The following is a 26,887-nucleotide window of genomic DNA, read 5'->3' as shown; positions in this document are numbered from 1 at the left end:
ATGAAACATTTCTCTTCAATGAAAGTGTTCTGAAGACAGGTCTTTCTGGGATACTTCAACCCCACCCCCAGTTTTAATATTACATGGTTAGGACCCCAGGAGACATTCTGAAAGACGATACTGCACACATGGAAAGTTTTTCTCCCTAATTCATTAGCTCCCCCATCACCCTTCCACCCTGTTCCCACCCAATCCCACCCTCCTCCATTACCAAAAATATCAAATCAGTAAGGAAGGTGTGGGCTTCTTGCCCGGCCAAGCCTCTTTTGCATATTTTTTCTTCTTGGGTTCGTTGACAGCTTCAGGGTTATAGACGGCAGGGTTTGGTGCAGGGTTCATGGTCACTGCTGACGGCACGACGGGAGTCAAGTCCACGTCAGGAGCGAGGTTCGGGTATGGCATGGGCAAGCCACCGATGAGTGCTGTCCCGTGGATGCCATGCGGCTGGGAGCCGGCTTCACTGTGCGTGGGGGGCAGGCCCCCATAGAGTCCTCCACTGAATGCAAAGTTCTGCATGCGCCTGTTCCCTGATTCCTCCAGGCCCAGGGAGCCAGGGCCCTCCACCCGCTTCTTCTGTGGTTTATAGAGAAGACAAGAAGTGAGACACAAGAGTGCTGTTAGCCTGTTCTATTGCAGTCCTCGAAAAACTGGGGAAGGCCCCTAAACCTCTAACTTGTTTTGTTTCTTAAACAACCCATCTCACTGTCCTGAAATCTCAGGGTTTGAAGAGACCTTACAGTGGTCATGTAACATCACGGCTCCCGAACACTGCCCCACACAAAGTGGTCACCATCCTACATCAAACTGAGAAAAATGAGGCTAGTGTGTGAACTTTCCATAAAGTAAGATTTATCCAGTTTAAGTGACCATTCTTTACCCTAAGGTCATACTCCTCCCTCTTGTTTTCAATGTTAAAATGCCCTTTCAGGAATCAGAGGTGATAATAGATGGAGTAAGTATTTCCATTTTTCTTTTTTGGGGGGAAAGTAAAAAGTTAGTGTCTTCCTGTTGGGCACCTAATCTGAGAGCAGAACAAATCTGTGGTGGCTGCAGGCAGCTTACTGGCTGCCTGGAGCGGGAGGAAGCCGACAGCAGAGGGACGCAGGGGAACTTTCTGGGGTGATGGAAATCTGTATTTTGATTATGGTGGTGGTTACCCAGGTGTATGTATCTGTCAAAATTCAAATTATACTTTAAAGGCAACAGAAAATTCCAAAGGGTGAAGAAAAAAGAGAAAAGTGCCCAAGGGGAAATGTAACACAAATACTATGGAGTTGTATGGAAAAATTTCATCTTATACTTTTTCACACTGGACTAAAGTTCAATGAAAGATCCTCCCTCACCCCTCTACTCCTTTTGCATGAACTTGACACATTTTATCAATCTATTCTAATATATTCTAAAGATTTTTAAAAAAATAAAACTCCCTATAGCATCTCTGACCAGCATCTTCCAATCACATTTGAATACCTCTACTAATAGGGATCTACTTCCAGGGGCCACTTGCTCCCTTTTGGAGCCCTAGCTGGCAGGTGGTTCTCCACATGTTGAGCAATCAGAACACCTCTGTAACTTCCACCTCTTGGTTCTTCAACAGAGCTGCTCTTTAAACCTAATCCAATGTGGGCTGGCTTTCCTATCTGTGCCATCCCCATTCACAAAATAAAGATGTGGTAAAGGCCAGAGGTGCCATGCAGAAATGCAACAATGTCTCTTCTTTGCCTAATAGCTTACTTTGAGTCAAGAAGGGAAGGTTAAAGAAAGGTGGGTCTCTCTGCACCCTGCTGGGAGGTAAATTTACAGACCCACATCACACCATAATTTACATGCAGGATCAAGCTAGCTGGTCACCTGCAGCCTCTCTATGGCACTCCAGGATCCCTACACATAGATGGGGTAAATGGATTTCCACAGTATGAAAAATGGGAAAGGAGCAGAGAATGTTTTAAAATTAAGCACACACTTAACACGTACCTACATATAAAAGAGTGGGTTTTTAAACCAGACTATATGACATTTCAAATACTGTCACAACATGCTTCCTACCTTGACTGGGACCACTGCAGTCTGCACCATGTTCCGGAAGCGACCAACTGAGGGATCCACATCCTCTGCAAAAAGACACGAGGGCAGGGTTAGTTCAGTAACCAGCTGGGAGGATTAAAGTTATAGGGCTCAATGCGAATAAAGCAATCACAGTCATTCATATTAAAACAGTAAAATACAGCTAACACTTCAAGTGTTTACTGGGTACTGTGTTAAATCCTCACAACAACCCTACGAGGTAAGTACCACTACAATAAACATTTAATAGATGAGAAAACAAACTCAGGCTTGGAGAAGGAAAGTGACCGGCCCAGTCACCTTGCTGGAGAGGAGCCAGGATATAAATCTAAGCAGCCAGAAACAGGCCTGTGCTCCGGACTATGTGCTACACCGGCTCCCCCAGGTTCTTTCCCATTCCACATACCTCCTTCTTTTGAGGGAAGACATCAATAATCTCATGTTAGTGATAAAAAGAGGTCACACACCACATACCTTGCTAACACCCGCTCATTAGCAAATAACAGAATTAGGATTCAGACCCAAGGCTTCTAGCTTAACTTCGCCTTTCAACCTGAACAACTGTATATAGGCATACCTTGTTTTATTGAGTTTCATTTTACTGTGCTTTGCAGATATTGTTTTTTTTAAAAAAAAAAAACAACAAATTGAAGGTTGGTGGCAACCGTGCATTGTCAGACGATGGTTAGCATTTTTTAGCAATAAAGTATTTTGTAATTAAGGCATTGTAAAGAAACAAGTACACTGCTTTTGTAGACATAATGCTACTGCACACTTAACAGTTTACAATATAATGTAAACATAACTTTTATATGCACTGACAAACCAAACAAATATGTGTGACTAGCTTTGATATTCACTTTACTGAAGTGGTCTGGAACCAAACCCACAATTCCTCCAAGGTGTGCCTGTACAATTAAGACTCACTAAAGGATCTGAAGCCCCTGTCCAGGCAGGGTGGGACCGCGGCTCCCTTTTCACAGCTTATACACACACTATTGAACCCTACGAAGCTTCTAGCTTCATTTATTCACTGTGCCAGAAGAATGCACTAAGACCAAGTAAGGGACATGCTTGTAGTCAGTCAGTCTCTCATTTACTGGACATCAGGCACGGAAATAAAGAACAAGACACCGTCCTGCCTGTAAGGAGTTCACAGTTGTAAAGCCAGACAGGCTAGGATACAATGGAGGTGCTTGAAGAGTGGTGCAAAAATAGTTTTCTTGGAGCACAGAGGGGAGATTGGGCTGGATCACCTAGAATGAACAGTTTTCTCACTGAAGACTGAGTGTGGGGAAACAGGCAAGCATAGACTTATTATCATTACTAGAAACACTACTCGAGGGCCCTTTTATCTTAATGCAGTGGCAGGAAAGGAGCTGCTTCCCTAATAGATGTTGTTCACCTTATTTTAATGTGTTGAGGGCACTTGCTATTTAAGAAACACTCTTGTGAGTCCCTTTGGAATACAAAGATTCCTTATTTAACTTGAATAATTAGTCCCTGGTTTATTTGTTTTAAGTCTGGCTTTTCACATATTAGGGTGCCTCTAAGGAACATACCCTGGAATTATTTTCACAAACAATCGATGTTCAACGAATGAATAGCTTCTATATGGAAGAAGAAAGAGGAAAAGATATCCAGGCTCATCAGGAAGGAGAGGTCTCTAAAAAAGGCACCCTTATCTTCTCTCTCATTACCGTAACAGCCCTGCTCCAATCATCCCTTCAGGAAAGCTAAATCAAGTGCAAGAGCAACTGGAGCCCAAGAGGCATGGCTAACGGGGTATGTGGCCCACAAACACAAGAGGCCTGCGGAAGTGGGGGCTAAGCCATCTGGGGGACCCTGTCCTGTGCTGGCTGAACGGTGCTCAGGCCTCTCACCCTCTCCTCATTCTCTAGCCATTCGACTCCTAGAGAGGGGGTCTGCCCATTGCAGGAAATCTCTGCTCCTGGAAGATCTACCGAGAAGTTTCTTGCTAAGTCTACTTCTAGTATAGGAAAGTCTGCATAGGTAAAGGCAAAAGGGGTGGCGGATGATGATGAGGACAATGGCTAACACTTACCAAGGGCTACTGAGTGCCAAGCACAGATATGAGGTATTTTCACATATATTAATCATTTAATCTCCCCACCAATCCTGAGACCAGTAGTCATGTCACTGGCCAGGGTCAAAGAGCTACTAAGCAGAGAGGTGGATTTCATACCTAGGCCCTCTGATCAGAGCCCACGCTCTTAAACACTATGCCATACTCTGTCTGAACGTACTGCCTTAATAAAGCTGCAAGACAATAATTTTCTTTTTTTTCCTTTTTCTTTTTTTTGGGCATGCCGTGCAGTATGTGAGATCTTCGTTCCCCAACCAGGGAGTGCAGAGTTTTAATCACTGAATCGCCAGGAAGTCCCACAATAATTTTCAAGGAGAAAAACAGAACATATCAGACCCCGAGTCCTGAAAGAGACTTAACAAATTATCTAGTTCAGTGATTCCCAAACTGTTGGCTGTTCATCAGTACAAACAGGAGCTTATTAAAACTACAAATGTCTAGGTCCAACCCCTAGAAACTCTTATCTGGCACTCAGAAATAAACTTCCCAGATTAGTCATCCAGCTCCTGCCCAAACATTTCCCTTGGGCATTCAGTACCTTGAGAAGTAATTCATTCCACTTCACACATCATCAAAAAGTGAACAAAAGTCACTAGAATGAATGCCCCAATCTCTTTCACAGGAATTCTTTTAATTCTTCTTCTAAATATAAGAAGGATTCGTTGTTGCTTTTCATGCTGAGCCAAATATTTGCTACTCACAGGCTCTGGTTTCGCCTCCTCCGTCCTCCCGAAGGTCAGCCTTGCAAACATCCACCTCAGGGTGCCTCCCTCCAATCTACTCTCCCTCACGTACAGCTCCCAGCATTTAGGGACCACTTTCCATAGCTGGGAGTCTCCTTCCCTCAAGACTACATAACACATTTAGTACTTAAGGCCATGCTTGCATTTAGTAACACATTTGGGTGAGTTCTGCTCAGAACACAGGCCACCGGGTTACTGTCCCCCATTATTCTATTAATGCAATTTTTTTTTTTTTTTTTTTCTTTGTAGGTACGCGGGCCTCTCACTGCTGTGGCCTCTCCCGTTGCGGAGCACAGGCTCCAGATGCGCAGGCTCAGCGGCCATGGCTCACGGGCCCAGCCGCTCCATGGCTCACGGGCCCAGCCGCTCCGCGGCATGTGGGATCTTCCCAGACCGGGGCACGAACCCGTGTCCCCTGCATCGGCAGGCGGACTCTCAACCACTGCGCCACCAGGGAAGCCCCTATTAATGCAATTTTAAACTGTACTTGATTAGTTTCCATATCCCCCTGATGACTCAGACTGCATTTTTAACTAACTAAAATCCTTATACCTTTTTTTTAACATGAGCTGTCACTGGAGCAGATTTTCTCCATTTAAATAACTGACATTCTGAAACTAAATGCAGGACTTGAAAGTTATTCTCACTGCATTTCAATTTGGGATATAAAAGCAACTTGTTAGTCTGGGATCCCTGTTTCCATCCATGAAGGTTTATTTTCAAACAAGATTTTTGGAATCCCAATTCCATCTTCACTGTATAAACTGCACCTCCCAGCTCCATGCCATCCACCTCCCAGAGTACTTGAGATATAACATGAGCCCAATAAACGAATGGTGAATGACGGAACAAATGGGTAAACTCAATGGCCTTCCCAGAAACTGATGCTCTCATCTTGCTGACGTTTCCATACAAACTATCTATAAATTAGGACCTTACAGAGGCAAGTCTTCAATGCGATTAATAGTAGCAGAAAGTTCTCCAATCTTAGAGTTACCAATCATACATGGAACCCCATGACAATAGTGTCTGCTCTGACCTATACTTAAGCTCCACTATACCTGGATCAGCAAAGGAGAATTACAGCCTTCCTTCATCTACTTCTTTCACACTGCAACTGGATAATGCTTGAGTTTCAGGGCACTCCATCAATGTACAGGCATACCTTGGTTTTACTGCACTTCACATATACTGAGTTTTTTATAAATTGAAGGTTTGTGGAAACCCTGCATCAAGCAAGTCTATCAGTGCCATTTTCCCAACAGCATTCACTCACTTCGTGTCTCTGTGTTACATTTCTGTAATTCTCACAATATTTAAAACTTTTCCATTATTACTATAGTTGTAACAGTGCTCTGTGATCAGCAATCTTTGTTGTTACTATTGCAAAAAGATTACAACTCAATGAAGGCTCAGACTAGCATGGTTAGCATCTTTTAGCAATAAAGTATTTTTTAATTAAGGTACGTACATTGTCTTTTTTAGACATAATGCTATTGCACACTTAACAGACTGAAGTTGTGTAAACGTAACTTTTACATGTACTGGGAAACTAAAAAATTCATGTGACTTGCCTTATTGCAATGCTTGAACTGAACCCAAAATATCTCCAAGGTATGCCTGTTCTGTACAAAAATATCTCCCCTCAACATAGCACCTGTTATCCTAAACCTTGTACAGAAACATTACAACTGACCTACAGGCTGTGTACACTACTCTCTGACATCACAGCTTTTTCATCAGAAAAAACTAGGAAGATACCTCACCTGGGTTGATGATCTCATCATCCTCACTAAAGGTCACCCGTGAGTTCTTCCTCTTCCTCTTTGGTCTCTGAATGTCCAGATTCCCCTCCTCAATGGTGAGAGTGGAAATCCGCTTGTTGTGGGCAGTGTTGAACTCTGTCAGGTTCTGGGACAGGGTTCACACAGGAAAGACAGGAATAAGTACACAAGGAATTTGAAGGAGAATATTACCAAATAAAGGGCAGGAAGATATTAGGAGCTAACCTTGACCTCTCCACACAGATGAGATTCTTTTCTGCATTCAGAAAAGATTCATTACCGTCCCTAGACAGCTAATACCAGCAAGCCTCAATTTGACAGAATGTGGAACATCTTCATTGACTAGTGCGGCAGTGATATTCAAAAGGGAGTGAAGGACCTTGAGATGAAGACAGGTCATCTGTGCAAAAACCCTTGAGTTGAGGTTTTGGGTTTTTCTGAATAAAGTTTATCATGTCTTCATGCTGAGAATTAAAAGAATACAACTGGGAAGAAATCCAAGAATTGTTTTTAAGTAACAGAGACGAGAAAGGACAACTGACAGCTTCTTTCCCAGTAGCTCTCTCCTTTAAAACTTGTAAGGACGTTACCAGTGCACTGAATATCTGGCATTAATGTTTTGTCACTCCCCATCCCTTCATCTGGCCCCATTTCTACTCATAACTATCTATCCATCTCAGTGATTAACTTGGCCTCATCACTGCTGCCTGCCTCTTCCCAATCACCTGGACTTATTCCAATCTGTACTGCAGTTTGAGACATCCCAAATGTCTTGAGAACAAGGACCCAGAGATGACCTAACATACTGAACTAAAAGACAGGAAGGCATGGAAGCAGCCTGGAAGAGAATGTGCAAGAGTGACTGCCAACCAGGTCCCTGGCTATCAGGCTACTTCTTTAGAACAAAATAACTTCTAAGTTGTAAGACTGCTACTGTGCTTTTCTTCCTAAGGGCTGGGAAACTGTCTCGGTATACAAGAATAGTAAATGCATGTGGGTGGTTAAGGACAGGCTGGCGTTTGATCTACCTGGATAGACCAGCCACACCAATGCAGTGATAGACACGTGAAGACAAAAGCTACATCACAAACTACTGGGGTCAGCTCTAGAAAAGAAAACCTTAGCACATTAAAATTAAATCTTGTAAAATTCATGGCCTTCAGGGCAGCCAGGCCCAGAGCAAAAGTAATCAAGTTCTACTCAGAAGATTCTTGGGCTGACTGGACAATATCAAAAACAGCTACATAAATGAATGAAAGCTTCAATCTCTGTGAGCTAGTGTTGTTCAAACAAACTTTCTGGATGATAGAAATGTTTTCTATCAGTGCTATTCAATATGGTTAGTCACTAGCCAAATGTGATTACTGAGAACTTGGAATGTGGTTAGTGCCTACTGCATTGGACAGTGCAGCTCTAGAGAAATGTAACTCCCAGCCTTGGCTTCTAACATCCACTGAAAGTGCACAAGACAACCATAAAGGTCTACTGGCAGGAGACCCAGTCTCCTAGTTAGCCCTGGTTATACATAACCAAACCCACACAATGCAGCTCTCCAAGGGCCACACCACACTGCCAAAGTGGCAAAGGCTTATCACTGGGCTCAAGAAAACCTCCAGTTGCTAAGTCACTGGCATTTCAAACTACACAGAACAGCTACACACTGCAAAAGCCAGCGTCCCAAAAGACATAACAATGACATAGACAATGGAATTACATCAAGCTCTGTTTCTTCCTCTGGAAGCCCCAGTAAGCCCTTGAGTTCATCATCCTCTCCACCCATCTTCTCATCTCCTTTCACAGCCGATGGCAATGTCTGAGGCTTCTCACGCAGAGTGTATGCCCTTGTGGATGCACCAAATGAGACCGTGGAATCGATGGGAATTTGCTGAGGCTTGTGAGGCTCCAACCGAATGTGACCCAAGAAAGTGCCGTGTGCTGGGAATAACCAAATCAGAAATGTAAGAGAGGAAAACAAACAAACAAACCTGAGTTGTAGAAGGGAATGTAGCTCCTGCCAGCACATCAGTTTTGCTTTTTAAAATGGAAATGGCACTGGGTCCACTTTGCATCCCTTGTCATGGGTCACAATGAAAAGGAAACTCCTTCACTGAATCTTGAATCTCTTCAGTGGATTTCTTACACATCTTCAGACCTGCTGTTACCCCACATAACAAATACCACTGCTTGCTCTCTGCTGCCAGACAGGCTTGGCTCCATTCTGGGTCCAGCAGGAATGGTTCCAACCCAGCAATAGGCATGCCCGCTAAGGCAGGAGACAGGAATTGCTATGGTCTGACCTCTCCAGCCCCAAGTCTAAGGAACATAGAAATTGCTGGCCTGGTGGCAGTTATGTTTGGGGTTTCCCCAGGATAAGAAATGAGGTTGGCTGAAACAGGTGCAATATCAATGGCAAGGCAAGCCAAAATCCTACTGGAGAGTCTGGATATCTTTCCATGTCTGCATTCTGCATATTATGAAATGGAGAGAAAAGATGAGATAAATTTGCAAGTAAGTACTTATGAGACAATGCTCTCCAAAACCATTATATAAGCATACTGGGGTGATGTGTGCGTGTGTATGGGGAGCGGGGAAAGGAGTAAAACACGATCAACCCAGGAAGCAGATCCTTTACATTTCAAGCTGTAATTATACATAGGCAAAAATGAACAAATTTCAAGGCCCCATGCAGTCAAGTCTCAACTGCATTTCTGGGATTATCTTTGACAAACTTGAAAATCTTATTAGTTGGAGTATGCTCATAGAATTAAAATTGATATTATTAATATCACAGCAAAATGTAGCTGGGATAAAGAGCCCATTATAAAAAATTAACTTTTGGTCAAAACAAGTTTTGTTTTTTTTTTAATGTCCTACTGTACTACAACTCTACTACATTAATGGAGCTAATCACAGCTTCTGCTTAAATTGGACCACAATCTATCATGGGCCTATAAACACATTCCTTAGTTCCTAGATGCTTTTTCTGTTCTCTGTATATACTTATTGCTCTCTCCAGGAAAGTGCTCCCCAAAACCCTCTTCTCTCTCCAGTCATCAATTATTCCAGTAAAATAGGAAATATCACAGGAATGGAGAACAACTAATTTAAAAACCAAACATAAACTTCCTTGATAAGCAACAAAACACAATTTCAAAACTGAAGAACCCAAAGAGCATTTTCACACTGCCCAAAAGACAATGTGTGAAATAGGATGGGATATGAGTTACTTACTACTGTTGAGATCTATTAGGAAAACTCTCTTCAGATGCTTATGGTAGACCAAGGCAGCGTGGACCCGAGAGCAAGACTGGTGGTCAATGGTAAAGTCACACAAATCAGGGTTTCTCCCAAATAAGTAATACTTCTTCTCATCAATGATCAGTTTCTAAATAAATTAAATTAAATATTACTTAAAGCTTGTTTCAACAGGGTTTAGCAAAAATTCTTCCAATAAACTAAGTAGAGCATCTTAAGATAAAATTCCTTGTCAAAGGAAATATTTATATTTACTATTATTCTTCAAGATAAAGAGCTCAGAATAATTTATGAACATTGGGGGATGGATGGCAATTAATCTCCCCAAATGTAGTGGTCAAATGTTTAGTGTTGATATGAAAAGAACTTTCCTAATCGTATTAGATGTAAATGGCATGCAAGAGTGGTTGTCTTCTGACCATTGGAAATTTAAGATTTCACTGAATCTTAATTTTAGGTCAAGCAGGAAACACAAAGCATGCCTATAAAGTAATAAGACCGCTTTTTAGAAAAATATATATTCAAATGAAGATTATCAATTGGTTCAAAAAGGAAGGGGATAGAAACACCTATCTATATTCTAATCATGCTGCCAGAGACCCAGAGTATTTCTGGAACCCTCTTTAGAAACTAGAATTACATTAGACATCATTGTATGAGCCTCTAAATCTAACTTTATTGTCCCATTTCATTTTGCCCACAAAAAAGCATTACTCAAAGTTAACTCTAAATGAGTATTTGCTGTGTCCAAATACGGAACAACCTCACAGGGCAAAGATTTTCCAGGTTTGGGGGTTAGGGGATGTAGGGATTAAACATTTATTGAAGAACTATTATTGCTAGGCATTTTTAAGTATTATGTCATCTAATCCTCAAAACAACTCTGTGAACCAAGTATCACCTTTACTGTTAAACATAAGGAAATAGATTCAGAGAGATGAAGCCACGTATCCAAGGCAGTCCAGCTGGTTAAGTAGCAGATCTGGGGTTTAAACTCAGGTGTGAAATGACCTGCAATGCTAACATTCTAAACAACAGTGCCATGGGTCTGAAACAATTCTGAGAAGAGGTCCAAAATGTTTCTAGCCACTGCTGTGGTACTGGAAAAAACAAAACTGTATAAGGCCCCAATATAATAGCAGAAAAGAGGATTTCGCAGACCAGCAATCTATTATTTTAAAAATTGTAGGGGGTGACACAGTATTGTTAACTTTTCTTTTGCCATATGAGAACTATTTTTTTAATTGTCACCAATCAGTATTATAATCATTTTATGAAAGATAGGTCATTTTAACAAATAAGTAAGAAGAGGGATAAAGGACCACTCTTCGTGCTGAATTTATGAAAAACTCACTACACTGTCTTTATTTTTCTTTTAGCCCATGATCAGTAAAGCCTTTGCCACAGACTGGTTGTAGACTGGGCCATCATAGATGAAGGACTCTGGATAAATTTTCGCTAACACTGCTTTCAGTTCTTAAAGTCTACAATATGAGTACTTGAAGAATAACCCTCATTCATATACATTATGTTCTTCCTTTAAGTTTTGGGGGTTTTCTTTGGCTGTGCCACGCGGCTTGCAGGGATTTCAGTTCCCCCACCAAGGACTGAACCAGTGCCCTCGGCAGTGAAAGTGCCGAGTCCTAACCACTGGACCGCCAGGGAATTCCCTGTTTTTCCTTTAAACACAAGGTCTCACTAAGCTCTAGTTCACATTTCACACTATGCTCCTTCTAAAATCCCTGAGAGAAGACAACACAAAGTTGAGTAGGGAAGTATAGTCAAACTAGGATGTACCAGGCTAGGAATCAAGAGGCTTATATTTCATTCCTGGCTATGTCATTGAATCCACAGTGGGCTACAATTCTCCCCTATGCTTTATGTAGCTGGTTCTGGTTCTTACAAAACCAGAAATACACCTCACGTACTAATAACAGTTAACAACTGCTGAGTACTTATGTGCCTATGTGCTATGAGTTTTATGCTATGAGTTTTATGCTATGTCATTCCATCCTCACAACCACTCTGTGAAGTAGGCAGGCACTATTATTCCTATTTTTATAGATAGGAAAAGTGAGGCACAAAGAAATTAATTAATATACGCAAGTTCACACAGCTAGATATTTATAAACTGGATTAGAAATTTCAGGTTTGTCTGACTTCAGAGTCTAAGCTTTTTAAACCACTACATTATATATTTTCTTCACTCTTCCTGCGTCAAAAAATCCACCATATGGCAAAAAACATTTTAAGGAATGAACAAGTACTATGGGTCACACTCTTAATTGTTTTTTAAACAATCACTTACCCAGTTCCTTCCCAGCTTAGCCTTTAAGGCTCAAAATAGGTATGGGGGTCACCTCTGGGAAACCCTGTCCAACAGTGCCCACCTGCTGCTGGCAGAGCTTGTCCCAGGCCCCTAGTGCTAGGGAGCACCAAGATTCAACAACAGCCTGACAGCTCAGTCACACAAGCATCCCCATGTCTGCTCAGACCCAAGTATTAAGATTTGGGTTAAAAATAAGACAATGCTTCAGAATTGAGAGAGCCCTGAAATTTCAGCATCTTATTCTCTCTAGATAATATCTATGCAGGTTGAATCTCACTGCATTTCTCATTCATATTTATGTGCACATAGATTATGTCCTCATAAGCTTAAATTTGCTAACCAAAGTGTTCACAGGCTAGACTTAAAGAAACAGTACATAAGATCACCAGCACTTGGGCTCTAATATAAAATTGACCACATTTCTATGATTCTAAGCTGCCAGTACCAGCGATTTAGGTGTTTGGAGGGGAAAAAAAAGAAAGGGCCTCCAAATTAAATATATACATTCACTATTAAAGGCATCTCAATTATAGAAATGTGAAAATGTAGGGGAAAAAAAAGTATGCCTCAGAAGCAAGAAAATGTGTGAATTCTTAGACAATATGCTTCTTCTGTCCAAGTGAATGAAATAATGCATTGGTCTTTCAATAGCCACTAAGCCACAATTTCTTAACTAGCTATGGCTAGTACCATTATTCAGTTGTGCCTCTGAGTTATAACTCAGAGTGTATCTTTACACACTGGGCTTAAAAGACTCATGGCTTTTGTTTTAATATTGCACTTCTTAAACCCAGCTATCACAACACATCACAAGCCTCTGACATAAGGCTAGGACATAGATAGCTCGGTTAGTATCAAGTGCTGCCTAAATCCTTAAAAAATAAGCACATCTCGTGTCTATTCCTCTCGGAAACAATACAGTGATGTCTAAGTATTGTAACATGACAGTTCCGTGGCAACTCAGCACACCTAAGAGCACTGAAAGAGAACATTATCACTTAATGGAAACCAGTAATTAGAAGGATGTTTGACAAGTCAGAGTGCTTTGAAAGTATAAATTATTTCGCAGAGGAATATGACATTATCATTAAAGCTAGCCCTCCTTGTCTGTTTCTTCCTGTAGTAAAGTAAAGATTTACTAAATTCTGGTTATATATAAAAAAAGACTCCTATATGTCTATTTAGCAACAATATTTTATATGTGTGGAACAGTCTACAGTGTAACAAAACAAAACAAAACAAAAAATATTTTAGCTAACTTATTCCCTTGAATAATCTTGGTACTCTGTAATCTTTAAGACAGAAGAACACATGACAAAGGGGCTCTAAGTGACTGGCTCAGGGCTTGATGAATTAATAAGAGAATTCATCACAACTCATGCCTTAATACTTTGCAAAATACGTGGGTATCTCTACAACATCCTGAAAGTGAAAACACTGTATTTATAGAACATCCTGCAGGAGACCTCAAAGACAGCTTTTCATTATGGAGTGCAATGTTTTTACTATATATACCAAAGAAAAATAACTGCACTCAATAATAGGGCCTTGAACTTAAATTCTATCTGAGCAAGCAAACATAAAATTGGTTGAAGACACAGAGACTCACAACTCCACAGTCAGAGTGGGCTTAATCTCCATCTCTTGGTAAATAAATGGTAACATAAGGATTTAAAAAAAGTACACAACCTAACAGCTAATCAAAATTCATGTTCTCTTGAAGTTCTATGTGGTTTTCATTCTAGAGACTTGTAGAAAAGCTGGAATTCTGCTCAACTTGTCCTTTATAGTACTTATTTCAATTATAATCATGCAAATTTTTGTTTGATTCTGTTGTTCCCATCAGATGATTCCTTTGAGGACAGGAACCACATTTGTTCTGTTCACTGCTATAGTCCTATGCCGAGCACAATGACTGGCACATAATAAGTACTCAGTAAATGTTTTGAATGAATGAATGAATTTTGTCACCATTTCCATTCTCTTTTTTGAGCAAGTATCGTAGTTTACTATCTTCTTTGAAGAGTTTTGGCTTGAATCTCATAAAAGCAACTTAAAAGTTAAATTCAATCTACATCATTCACTGTCTTCTTCAATTACTACAGATCTTGCACCTTCCATACAACTCCACATACTCAGAGAGAAGGAATTCACCAAGTTATAGGGCATCCAGTTTGACTGAGGCCTACAAGGCCATGATCTACTAAAACCCTTCATTTGGAAGGTGAGAGGAGTCACAAAAAACTGAGTGTCTGTGGAGATACATGGTTTTAATGTGTTATATCACCATGTGCTTTTAATAGAAAAAAAAAATCAGGATGAACGAAAGTAGCATTTCTGTAAAACAAAGCACAGGAGAGGAGGTGGAAAAGTGAGTCACTGGCAAAAATCTTTAGTGTGGTGGGAAAAAAAGGGAAGACATGTTACTTCCATACCTCAATTAGCTTGTCTCCTTTGACTACATCCAGATGTAAACCAGGAGGGGGTTTACCTGCCCTGAAAAGTAAGTGTGAAAAAACATTTTCAGGATGAGTTTGTAGATGCTATTTACAATCATTATCCCATTCAACACTGTAGCTCTCTTACTAGCCTATAATTAGTTCACGTACAAGCAGAAATGCCATCTACTTCACTGTTATTATAGCTCCTTTCTACATTTGACACTTACTTCCCCAGTGATTCAACTGCTCTGAAACATATTTTAGTGGATCTGTATTTAGAGCAGCACCAAAGAAACCCATATTTTAGCACTGGATTATCCACCTTGGAGAGAAAGCAGCACAAAGACTGCAAGTACTATAGCTGGGGTTGTCTGGTCACTTGGAGTCTGAATCTAAGATTTGCCACTACCATTAATTAATACCATATAAAGGCAGAATAAATCAGTTGGTGTCTGGGGCTGATCAAGACTAGACTCATCACAGAATAAGCAGAGGGTACTGTCCTGAGCTCTGAGTCCAAATCAGAGAAGTGTAATTAGGGAGCTAAGGCAATCCAAAACTATGCCCATGAAACCAGGTACCAATAAATACAAGACATATTTGTTAACCTTGAACAGGTCATTCTACAATGGCATGGGTAAGGGAACTTTTCTCTACACTCCTGTAACCACACCATCCAAGGGAGATACATGTATGTCAAAGCACCTAACACAGTGCCCGGTGCCTAACAGACGCTGAGGAAATGGTAGGTGATCTTATACAGCCTCTTCTAACTATAAGTTTACTGTCCTGGCCCAACTTCTGAAATCAATGCAGCAAGGAACCAAAATGGACACAGAATTTGTAGACTGAAGCAACTGGGTGTTACAAAAGTGCAGAGGGACCCAGAAAATAGCCACACATTCACTTGCTTCCTGTGTTTGCTCCTTTGAAGTTTGAAGGATGAACAATCTTGCCAGAGTCCCTACATATGCACACACAAAAATGCACCTGTTTACATCTAACTTAAGATGCAACACAGTCATCTCACAATCCTGACCCAACTCCTCTATGGAGGTTGTCAGTAAGACAAGTGCATTGGACAAAAGCCCATTTTGTCTGGAAAACAGGGAAAGCCAAGTTATGTCTAAAACACGCTTTCTGAACTCCTACTACGTGCCAGGCTCAGGTCTAGGAACTCGGAATATAAAGATGCGTTAGGCAGCCCTTGCCTTTGAGGATCTCTATATAACGAGGGCCAGAGAGTAACACAAACAATACACTGTGATGAGCAGAAATAGCCCCAACTCGGATGGGTCTCCTTGCAAGGCAATTCATACGTATTCATCGTGTACTCTACTCAAAGACTAAAATTATTCCATTATTCCCAAGAACTTGCGAAAGGAGGAAAGGGGTTCATCCTAACAAGCAATGATGCCCTCTGCTGCCCGGCTTCGCGCTGGTCGCTGAGGCGAGCTTGGGGGTAGGTCAGAGCCGTTCCTGCCCTCAGGGAGCTCCCAGTCTGCGAGAGACAGGCAAGTGCCGCACCCAGGCTGCATCAACAACCGCGGGATGCGGGGCTCTGAGCGGGGCGCCGGGGCCGGGAAGCTAGCTCGTGCGCGCTCGGGACAGAGAGCAGGGGGGCAGATACGATGCTCCATAAGAGCACCAGACAGGAGTTGGGGTAAGTTCGGGGTCAAGGCCCCGAAGCGCCCCGGCAACCAGCTGATTGCCCGAGGGGCTGCCTAAGCGAGCGCCTCAGAGCCCCCAACTCTGGGTTTCCCCAGTTCCTGGGCCCGGGCTCCGGGTTCCCGGTTCCTCCACACGCCGCCCGGCCCTACAGACAGTTCTCCCTCAGTCAGTCCCAGGATCCTTGGGCCGCTCGGCTCGCTACGAGAAACGAGCCGCCCGGCCAGCCCTGGCCAGCGTAGGCTAGGCCACTCCAGCGCTGGTCGCCCCGCCACTCACCAGGTCGGGCAGTCAAACAGCGGGAGGCTAGAGCCGGAGTTCGCGGCTGCTGCCATCTTGCTTCTCCCCCTCCCATTTGGCGGGCCTGAAGCACGCCGGGAAACTGGAAGACCCAGAGGAGAGAGGCGGCTTCCCAGCAGCCTGTGCGTATGCGCGCGCGCGCCCACCCACGGACGCATGGACGCGCAGACGCACAGGGCGCTTCTAGTAGCGGGGGGAACAGGGATAGGGTTTTGAGGTCTTTTTCAGTGCTTGATAGTTCGCTATTTACAGAGGTCAGGGTTTTCCTTGGCCGGGAGTTGTTTGAGGAAAATGGGCTCGTAAGGAGGGGTTCGGTTTCCCTCTACGTTCTTTCTGCAAACACGCTCCCAGGCTCTAAAATGTTGCGACTCCACCCTTGCTCTGGGCCTGCCCCCTCAGCCTTTCGACCCCAGTCTGGAGAGAAGCTAGAGGGTAGAGCTCAGAGATTGGAAGAACTCCAACTTTTCTGTTTCTCTTCTTCCGGTCCTTCTGCGTAGAGCTGCATGCACCGTACTCCCTTCCCCATTGTAACCCAAATCCGGCACTTGAGAGCTTCTGTAGTTTATCTGGGAAGCTACCTTTGGGGGTCATCTAAACTCTGGACAAACAGGAGCCAGGGACGGATCCAACCAGATGGCAGGCGTCCAGATCTTCAGTGTGCATGAATGAAATGGTTAATCAAGTTGAGGCCCCTTTGGATTTTAAAACTTTGGTCACAGTGACTAGATAGTGTAAGGAAGAATGAGGATTCAGGCATGCTTTAGGCCAACAGCTGGGTGAAAGAGACCAGCAGCAGGTCCTCTGGTTGTAATGGCTTATGTCTATTGAGTGCTTACTTATCTGTGCAAGTATATAGTTTCTATGAATCATCTCATTTAATTCTCACAACTCTCTTGAAATAGGTATTATGATTCCTGAGGGGTGGGTCAGAGAGATTGAGCTACCCAGCCTCACCCTAGAACAAGTGGTGAGTGGGATTCAAATCTAAATCAGTGTGATGCCAAAGGCCATGCTGTTTAATCATCGCTATCTGTCACATTTTGATGTTGGTGTGATCATATTAGCATGCAACTAAAGCCCAACACTTTTTCACTTTTGTAGAAAACATGGGAGGATTATCTGACCTTTTTTTTTCTTTCTTTTAAGGAAACCGAATGCAAAATTATTGTTCACCCATAAAGAGGCACTGACTGCACAGCAAGTTATCTCCTTCTATGGTGGAGTTATTTCTTTTCTTGATTGCTTGCTACTGTTCCTCTAGATTTTAAATCGAACATCAGCCTGTTCAAAAGAGTTTGCCCTTGGTGACATCTCTAGGCATCAAGATTTAGCTGCAGCATAATATTAACTTAGAATTTAAAATCATCAACTCTTAGGCAGGAGGATCACATTTTCTCCTGGTCTTCAAATGCACAGTGAACTCATCCAGCAAGGATGTTAACTGATCAGATCACTTTTTTTTTTTTGGCTGTGCCTCGGGGCTTGCAAATCTTTGTTCCCGGACCAGTGATTGAACCCAGCCCTCGGCAGTGAAAGCGCGGAGTCCTAACCACTGGACTGTCAGGGAATTCCCTCAGATCACTTATCCCACAAACTGGTTAATATCCTACTTTCCAGCTTTGTGATTCCAAAAATAGACTAGGCTGATAGCTCTAAACTTGGTTTCAGGAAACCAGGCTATAGCTTCCTCCTTTGAGCACAAGGACTTGATTCTTAAGAAAGAATTAAATAGTTTCATTTGAGTGTAACAGAAAGGAGCAAGGTGCTTGTATCTACAGAGTTGTGTGGGCCTTTAAGGTCCCATGCCCTTTCCAGGCATGAAGAGGTATTGAAGCCATGTCTAACTATCAGGGACCTAATACCATCTTATGTCAGCTTTGCCTTTCAATTTCTCAGCTTCTGTGGGTGGTCTATTATTTAATCCCTTATAATGCTGAATGTACACCCAAGAAACCTAAGCTATATTCTTACCCTTATAATGTTTTATTCCTTGGCCATGTTCCCTGTTTCCAGCATAGCTGATATTCACACTGACCTCTGATGTAATGGCACCTTACACTTTCCTGGGCCTTATAAAGCAAAATGCTCTTTGGGCACCAATGATGTCAATAGAGATCAGCAAACTGGAGGACAGCAGTCTAGGACATGAACCTTTTGAAATGTAAAGACTGATGGGCTAGCTGCCTTTGGATTTTGGTATCTCAACAAAGACATTAATTTCTTAGACTTTGAGACTTCCTTAGAATAGAATCTAAAGACATAAGGAGCATATTGATATCAAAAACCTTCTTAGAACATCTTTTATATATGAGTGATCAAATGGAGACACTGAAAAAATTGTGTGTTTGTGTAGAGATGGTACAGCAGGAGACTTCATTTAGCAGGGTGGTGAATGAAAAGTTTACAAGGTGCCAACAAAAGAAAAGATATTCATGAAAACTGAATAGAAATTGCCACTACTCCGCATTGTTAAAGCTTCATGAAAGACGTGGTGAGCAGGATAGTTTGTATCAGTGATGAATGGAGACAGTGTATAGTGTCTAAAGGTGTGGTTTTGAAGTCTGTGTGCTTGAGATCAAATCCTGGCTCCACTGCTCCTAAACTGTGTGCCCTTGGCCAGGTCACTTACTTACTATGCCTCGGTTTCCTAATCCATAAAAAGAGGGCGAGAAAAATATATCTCCTCGATAGTTTTGTGAGTGTAAGATGATAAATGTAAAACATTCAGCATAGTAAATTGCTTGTAGTGAGGGCTCCAGTATTACCCCACAAATGACCATTCACATACAGAGTACTTCCTCAAGCCTCTAAATTCCTGCAGTGTACTGCCATTCCTGGCCTCAGCTTCTTCAGTTGTAAAGCGATGCAGCTAGTCTATAGATGAGTGGTTCAGATATTCGAGATGTCATGGACCAGGGGAAAATAAGTATTATAGGGGTGTCAACTTTTATTTTGCCAACTGAGATTTTTAAATGAAGACTGTCACCTAACATCACCACCTTTTCATAATTTTTTTAAAAAGTGAGAAGGCCATTAGCTCAGATTCAAAGATGGTACTTTAAAAAGCCCACTATGTTATTTTTCTCATTTCTCCATGGACTGTAAAAACTTGGTCCTTAATCAGAGTCCCACATTAAAAATTCTATTATTTCAAGTTTATCTTTTAAAAATTAAGTAGTATATTGTTAATCAAATTTCATTTTGGATACGTATTAAAATGAACTACTCAGTTGGCCTAAAAGCAGGATCAAGGGTTGGAATTAAAACCTTTCAAGCTATTTCCTGGCTAAATGGAGATTCTAAAGCAGTAGATGTAATTCATAGTACTGGAAAGCAATACTGAAAAATTCCTTGAAACCTAGGGATACGCTAAACATGCTTAGAAAAGGGAGGAAGCAGATTTCTAGCCCTAGGAAACAGGATAGAATGAAATCTGAGTGAGGTTCTGGTCTGCATTTAGTGACCAAAAGCAAAAGCTTCATTCCCATGACTGAGAACTGCCCCTGAACAAAAGAAGGGGGAAAAACCCAAAAAACAAAAACACTGAATGGAGGAGGCTCGGTATGTTTTAGTTTGCACTGACTGAAGCATGATTTCATTTTGGTATTTTTTCCCCAGTGGTGCAAGGCAGTGTATCACCACCCCTTAACAAAACAAAACAAAACCTACCCAGGGAGCATTGGTCTAGCAGCTAGCAAGTTCTTGTTCTGGAACATTCGCAGAGGAAGTGGACAGCGTGACACCTCTACTTTACCCTATACTACAGTACTACTGTTTTAATTCACTTGAAGAGAAAACATTCTATAAAGAAAGGAGAAAGAAAGAGAAAAGGAAAGGAATACAGAGACAAACATACAGTTGGTATGTTCAGACCACATCCCTATGGTCTTTATAATCAAAGAATTTTATAGCTTTAAGAGAACTACTGAGGAAACTAGGGGCCTATGCGTTAAATAACTTGTCCAAATACCTACAGCAAGTTAATGACAGAGCTAAGATTCCCCAGGCCTTCTGTACCCCAGTCTAGTTTCTGACCTCCAAACCAATGGTTTTCAACCATGGTTATACCTGAGAATTATCTGGAGCTTTTAGAAGTCTCTATACCCAGGCTATAACCCAAACTAACTAAATTAGAATCTTGTGGCACGGTCACCTAGGTATCAGTATTTTTTTAGTTTCTAATGTGAAGCCATGGTTAAGAGCCACTGCCCTAAACCATGGTGCCCTAAAGGTGGACAAAGCACAGTCAAGGAGGATTCTGTGAACAGGTTTGTTAGGACCACTTAGCAGAACCTCTTGGTGACTACTACAAATTCCAGGCCATTGAAATTCTAGGCCAAGGTCATATTTGCTATCCATGACTACTATTACCACCACCATTGGATAACACAGAACAGAACTATGGTGGCTTCATTTTACCCAAACTGAAAGGTTTCGTGTTTTTTTTGTTGTTTGTTTGGTATTTTTTTACAGTCAAGACTTTTTTCTTGCCTGGAATGTTACAAATGATGTATTCAAGTCCAACCATAATTTAGAGCTGAAGGGGCAGTGATTGTATAACCAAGGAATTACCTCTGAAGCTGCTGCTTGGGCCACTTGATGCCCCAATAGCTCTATCCTGTTCCTCAAGGAAAGGACCTATTCCACCCCTAAACCAATCCTCACCTGATCTCCAGTCTTCTTGCAGGTCTCAATTTTTCTCTGGACAGCACATTACCCAATATCTACTGCATTAGGATGTTAACTCATAAAAACTTACTACAAAAGCTTTTCAAGTGTTTATTTGTCTTATGTGGGTGGAATGCTGCAAGAGTGCAAAGAAACTTATGCATTTAGCCCTGTTTCCCTGCTGTTCACATTAGTTTAGTAAAAGAAGATTAAGTAACATTAAAGGGAATGGAAGAAATAAGTATAAATATATCCAGGGTAGTGAGATCCTCTGATTCACTAAAGGATGAACTGAAATCGTCGGCCCAATTCACATTTATGTGAGAGCCTAGAGAAATTACTTTCCCTTTAACTTCCCTACACTTGTGAAAAAGGGGAGTGGACAACATTTATGTTACAAGACAGCAATCTTTTATTGAAACATTTTTTGTCTAAAACTATTCATGGAGAGATTAATCTCTTGTTCATAAATTAGGATAAGTCTAACATCACTATTCCAAACCAGTATTATTTACAAAAAAGAACCTTTGCTTTATCGCCAGGTTCACAGGACTAAATTTTAAACCAACTTCAGTCTAGCTTTTAAAATCTTCCTGCCATCAAATGCCCAGCAAACCTTATTAGGGTAGGGGGCAGCCTTTTGATGGCAACATTCATCATTTACCAGGAATGCAGAACCACAACTGAGCAACAACAACAAAAGATTAAATCATTCCAAACAATTCCTATTTGCTCTCCAGAAGAACGCTTTGTCTAATTCTCCCCTTCTATACAGACAGGTGGGAGAGGAACCCCACAGAGAATCATAATGTTAATTAAATGAAACTCTTCAAAAAGTGAACAAGATCATTTAGTGTATATATGGATGAATTGCAGTCGATGACACTAGCAGATAATAAACTTAAACCCAGATTAACACACACCCCAACAGCTGACCAGCTCAAATAGTTACTTCTCATTTAATCTGGATCACCTGTGCAATTTTTTATTCTCTAGTTAAATACATTGCCCAAACCTTCCAAAGCATATAGGGGGCAGGCTTCTTAGAAATTCAAACAAATATTAAATAATAAAAATTGCTGGCTTATTATACAGTTTCTGACAGACTCCAATATGCTGGGTGACAGAAAGTAATTCTATCTCAGTTGCTAGTAAAAAGGTAAATCTTGTATGTACATAGAAAGACAATTATTACAAGACTATAGTGTTACCTACCAAAACAAGAATATCTAGAATGTAATTTTCAGTAAACACTTGGGACGAAGGGCAATCAGAGTATAAGAGAAAGCAAAATCCACATAAATTAATTCTTAATTTGAGAAATCAATAAAATGTATACATAAATTGATAAATACTGTCTCCACAGGTCACTAATTCCAAGGACTAGTTAGTAGTTAGTTTCTAACTAAATTATTACAGGACATTCTGGTGTATTCTGTCTTCTTGTGATCAGTTTGTTCTGGCAAGACTCCAGCAAGCACTTGCCCTTGAAAACAGCTCAGCAGGAGAAGGCTCGGAGGCAATCACTTCATTTATTAACTAGCCACAAAATAAGTCCCAAGATTACAATAATCACTGACAGGACAAGCACCAGGATACAGATCTTCTTGCGAGATTTTTTCTGAGGAGAGAAATATGTAAAGAAGACACTCATGAAACAAGTAAAAAATGTTTCAGTCTAAGACCCCAAGAGTGCTTCATCAATCTGCCTCCTGGTAATTCAAAATTAACTCTATCCATGTATGACTATGCGGACACCTTCTCAAAAATCTCTAATTACCAGTGCTAGGCAGCAGCGCAAGTTCTAATTCCAGGCTCCCAAATACAATTTTGCAAAGGAACTGTTTATACCTATGTTGCTAGGCATTATTTGCAATAAAATAAGTTATCCGTACATGTGTATTTTAATAAAGGTTTTATACCTAGTATAAAATTTTGTTCACTGTAAAAAATACACACGAGCAGAAGAGAAAATAATCACCCACAGATAATAAAACAGTTGACATTTTGATTGTATTTCCTTCTGATCTTTTATCCATGCATATTGTTATCTGACATAATTGGGACCATATTGTATGATGTTTGATGTTTTTATCACTTAATATTTTAGCATAAAAATTTTGATATTATAAACTCTTCATAAACATCTCTTTTAATTCCCACATAACATTGAGTGGATGTATATAATTTACTTAATTGTTCCTTTACTGTTGGATATTAAAGTCATCATTCAGTTTTAAAGGGAAACACTATTATTAAATATGAATTTCTTTAAGAACAGTCCCAGGTGAAATACAGCTATCTTAGGAACATGTAACTGACTGAATGCTATTTATTTCTAAAAAGCCATGCAACACCAAATTGAGGAGAAATGAGAGGGACCTCATTCACAATATTTGTAAACTGAGGTAAAGACCCAAATAAAAGTCATAAAACTAGGGTTTCAACTCATATGTAGAAAAATATCACTTTACAGAAAGTGGAACGATTAACCCCTATTTATTCATACGAAATAACCCCAAAATGATAAGCCCCTATTAATTCATAAATAGCTGTCGGAGTTGATTCTTTGTCCATCCTCTGTGGCAAAGGTCAACATAAACCATCTGCAAAGTTCTACTTTGTACCTATTACTATCCTAATTGAAACAAACTTCAGCTGTTTAGGTTATAAACGTAGCCTTATACCAGATTAGGTATCATGCTAGCTTACGTGGTTAGCTTTGCAGCTAAGAGGCTTCTATGTCAGTTTATTCAAAGTTTGATGCCTTTTTGTAGATCTCTCTGCAAAGAAAAATACTAAAAATGGAGCTGGGACTGCAATTATGACTACCTGTCTCCAGCTTAAGTCTAAGCAAAAGGCTGCAGCTTGCTCTCAAAAAGTCTACAGCACACAGTGACTTTCTTTAGTACCTGCTTTTACCTGATAGTAAGCAGCTCGCTGTAACTGATCAGTGGCTCTTTCTACATGCACCTCTGAGCTTTCCACATTGGCTTCTATGCTGTCTGCAAAAAAGAAGGGCAGTGGATGTTTTACCACACTCAGATGTCTCAAGACTGCAAACTGAAGACAATTATGATGCTATGGGTCCTGGTTCACCATCATTATTCCAACTATCCAGGCATGAAATCAAAAGTTACTAACTCCGTAAGAGAATAGCCCTATTCTTTGGAAATAAATACTGGGGTGGAGGGTTATGAAGTATATAACTTACCCACAAATGGTTCAGAAAAAAATCAGGTATATACATAGAGTGAGAAAGAGTGAGTACAAATAAAAAGCAAGTGGGGTAGAACGTTAACAAGAGGTAAATCTGGGTAAAGTTTATAAAGGAGTTCCTTATTTTTTATTTATTTAATTTATTTATTTTTGGCTGTGTTGGGTCTTTGTTGCTGTGCACAGGCTTTTCCTAATTGTGGCGAGCGAGGGCTACTCTTCGTTGCACAAGCTTCTCACTGTGGTGGCTTCTCTTGTTGCGGAGCAGGCGCTCTAGGCGCGTGGGCTTCAGTAGTTGTGGCTCATGGGCTCAGTAGTTGTGGCTCGCGGGCTCTAGAGCGCAGGTTCAGTAGTTGTGGCACACAGGCTTAGTTGCTCCACAGCACATGGGATCTTCCCAGACAAGGGCTCGAACCCATGTCCCCTGCATTGGCAGGTGGATTCTTAACCACTGAGCCACCAGTGAAGCCCAAGGAGTTCCTTATTATTTTCATTTTTGCAACTTTTTATAAACTTGAAACTATTTCCAAATAAAAAGCTTTAAAAAAAAGGGTTTCTAAGCCCATAGTTGTGCAAGTTTCTGGAGATAAAAACTGGGAAGCTGACAGCTAATATTTCCCTAAACAGCCAAAGACTTACCAAGAGGCTATGGCAAGTGAATGGAGCTGACTATTCACGGAAGCCTCATTTTAACTTACACATTTGACAACATAAGAAAATTGCTAAGGAAATGAATTTAATGATTTTTAAATGGTATTCCAAAATTCCTAAGACACATCTTACTGACTTCTTTGCACACAAATACTGTCAACTCACCTTCATGTTAAAGGTATCAGTAATACATACCAATGAGATCACCTTGGTCATGGATCATCATCGCCAAATCTTTAAATATCTGATTGACATCCAAAATATCAGCCTAAGGAACACAAAAAAACAATTAACATTAAGCAACATGTTAGAAGATTCATTTCCTCTACTTACCTAAAGTTTTGTCTAGTAACAACACATGTGTTTTTAAAGCTTATAAATCATGTTTTCTCCATGAACAGAAAATGAAAAATAGTTAATTATTAACATTTACTAAATGACTACTATGTGCCAAGTACTATACCAGGTAGGTAATTAAAAGCACAGTCTCTTGGAGCCTGTCAGCTACAGAGGACTGTTAATCCTCCAGTTTTGTTGTCCAACCTTAAATTAAGAACTTCTCTGGACCTCCCCTCTAAAATGTGGACAATGACAGTACCCATCTCATAGGGTTTTCAGAAGTACTAAATAAAAAGTTCTTAGAACTGTGAAATAACCACTTCATAAGGGTCAGCTATTATTAACTATTACTTAATTGGCCCTCATGACAACCCAATGAGACATGTATTATCCCCATTCTACAGAAGAGAAAATCACGGCTCAAAGAGGTTTAATGACTTGTCCCAAGGTCTCACAGCTAGCAAGTGGCAGAACTGAGAATTAAAAGTTCATGATCTTTTGTTACTATGCCTCCTTGATACTTGAATTAATCATTCAGTAACTCTATGAATTAAGTATCTTTGAGGATAATGAGGCTCAGAGAGGTTATGTAACTTGTCTAGTCATACAACTCGTCAGTGAGGAAACTAAGCATTGCAGCCAGGATTATATCCCTAAAGCCCACGCTCTTTCAAAGTGTACTGCCTCTCAGAATGCTATAATAAAAAATGATGTCTTCAAAGCAATGACTTCCTAATCATAACTTGCAAGAATAGTTCTTGCCAGAACCTCAATTACTTGCTAAGAGTCTACTATAGTTGGGAGAGTCTGCTAATTGCTGTGAATATAAAAGGGCTTAATAATAGCTAACGTGGGGGGGGGGGGCGGGCGGGGAGGGATCAGTATACAATAAGATAAATAACAAGAAAGGGTGTTACATGGTAAATGACTAATAAATGGTATAGGAAGTCTAGCAGAGGAGGAAGACTATGGCAGAAGACGTAGGACTTGAGTTGTGCCTTACAGCAAAAGAGAAGCCATATACACAGAAAGGTAACTGGGTTAAAGAACAAACAGCCCAGTTTGGCTATAACATAAGGTGTGATATTGTGATGCATAATAAGAAATATATATTTGGTCTTTGTCCCATTCCCAGCACAGAGCTTCTAAAAACCTTAGAATTTTCTAAGTGATAAAAGAGATAAAGATGTCTTTTTTTATTCATAACAAGCCCTTTTCAACCACTGCTAAGTTTATGTTAATGGCTTGACTTTTGGAAAACCAGTAAGGATGGGGGCTGGTTGCCAGGGGAACCAACTTGGTGATTAGATGGTTGGAACTTT

The 26,887-nt window shown here is 40.9% G+C and overlaps 2 protein-coding genes and 1 non-coding gene across 4 annotated transcripts in view; all 3 read right to left on the bottom strand.

The window, feature by feature from the left end:
- Positions 1–204: 204 nt before the first annotated feature.
- On the bottom strand, positions 205–16,758 carry PPP1R8 (protein phosphatase 1 regulatory subunit 8). The gene is made up of 7 exons (XM_060017154.1): positions 16,671–16,758; positions 14,718–14,778; positions 9,930–10,083; positions 8,413–8,633; positions 6,681–6,825; positions 2,047–2,111; positions 205–573 (listed from the first exon to the last, which is right to left on the bottom strand). Exons 1-7 carry the CDS (start codon positions 16,724–16,726, stop codon positions 220–222), a joined length of 1,056 nt encoding a protein of 351 aa, XP_059873137.1. The 5' UTR covers positions 16,727–16,758; the 3' UTR covers positions 205–219.
- LOC132416594 (small Cajal body-specific RNA 1) lies at positions 12,981–13,146 on the bottom strand. The gene has a single exon (XR_009517658.1). It is a non-coding gene; the product is annotated as a small Cajal body-specific RNA 1 (non-coding RNA).
- A 4,681-nt stretch (positions 16,759–21,439) lies between the features above and the next one.
- Positions 21,440–26,887, bottom strand: part of STX12 (syntaxin 12) — a 34,206-nt gene continuing 28,758 nt past the window's right edge. Inside the window, exons 7-9 of one of the 2 annotated variants that reach the window (XM_060017133.1) lie at positions 25,422–25,494; positions 24,282–24,364; positions 21,440–22,980 (exon numbers count right to left, since the gene is read on the bottom strand). In XM_060017133.1, the coding sequence (XP_059873116.1) occupies positions 22,888–22,980; positions 24,282–24,364; positions 25,422–25,494 (249 nt within the window). In that variant the 3' untranslated portion in view covers positions 21,440–22,887. Of the gene's footprint in view, positions 22,981–24,071; positions 24,143–24,281; positions 24,365–25,421; positions 25,495–26,887 lie in introns of those variants that run through there. The other variant, XM_060017142.1, reaches the window with a different exon arrangement.

The sequence above is a fragment of the Delphinus delphis genome, chromosome 1 (assembly GCF_949987515.2).
Source record: "Delphinus delphis chromosome 1, mDelDel1.2, whole genome shotgun sequence".
Lineage (NCBI taxonomy): Eukaryota > Metazoa > Chordata > Mammalia > Artiodactyla > Delphinidae > Delphinus > Delphinus delphis.
This window is presented reverse-complemented; position numbering and strand designations above follow the sequence as displayed.

What these genes read in the sequence shown, in the direction of transcription:
- PPP1R8 (XM_060017154.1), bottom strand. Translation starts at nt 16,726, where the DNA reads ATGGCAGCAGCCGCGAACTCCGGCTCTAGCCTCCCGCTGTTTGACTGC. An exon ending in CCTAATAGATCTCAACAGTA is followed by an intron (nt 8,634 to 9,929) that starts GTAAGTAACTCA and finishes GGTTATTCCCAG; the next exon opens with CACACGGCACTTTCTTGGGT. An exon ending in AGGAAGAAACAGAGCTTGAT is followed by an intron (nt 6,826 to 8,412) that starts GTAATTCCATTG and finishes ACCCTGTCCCAG; the next exon opens with AACCTGACAGAGTTCAACAC.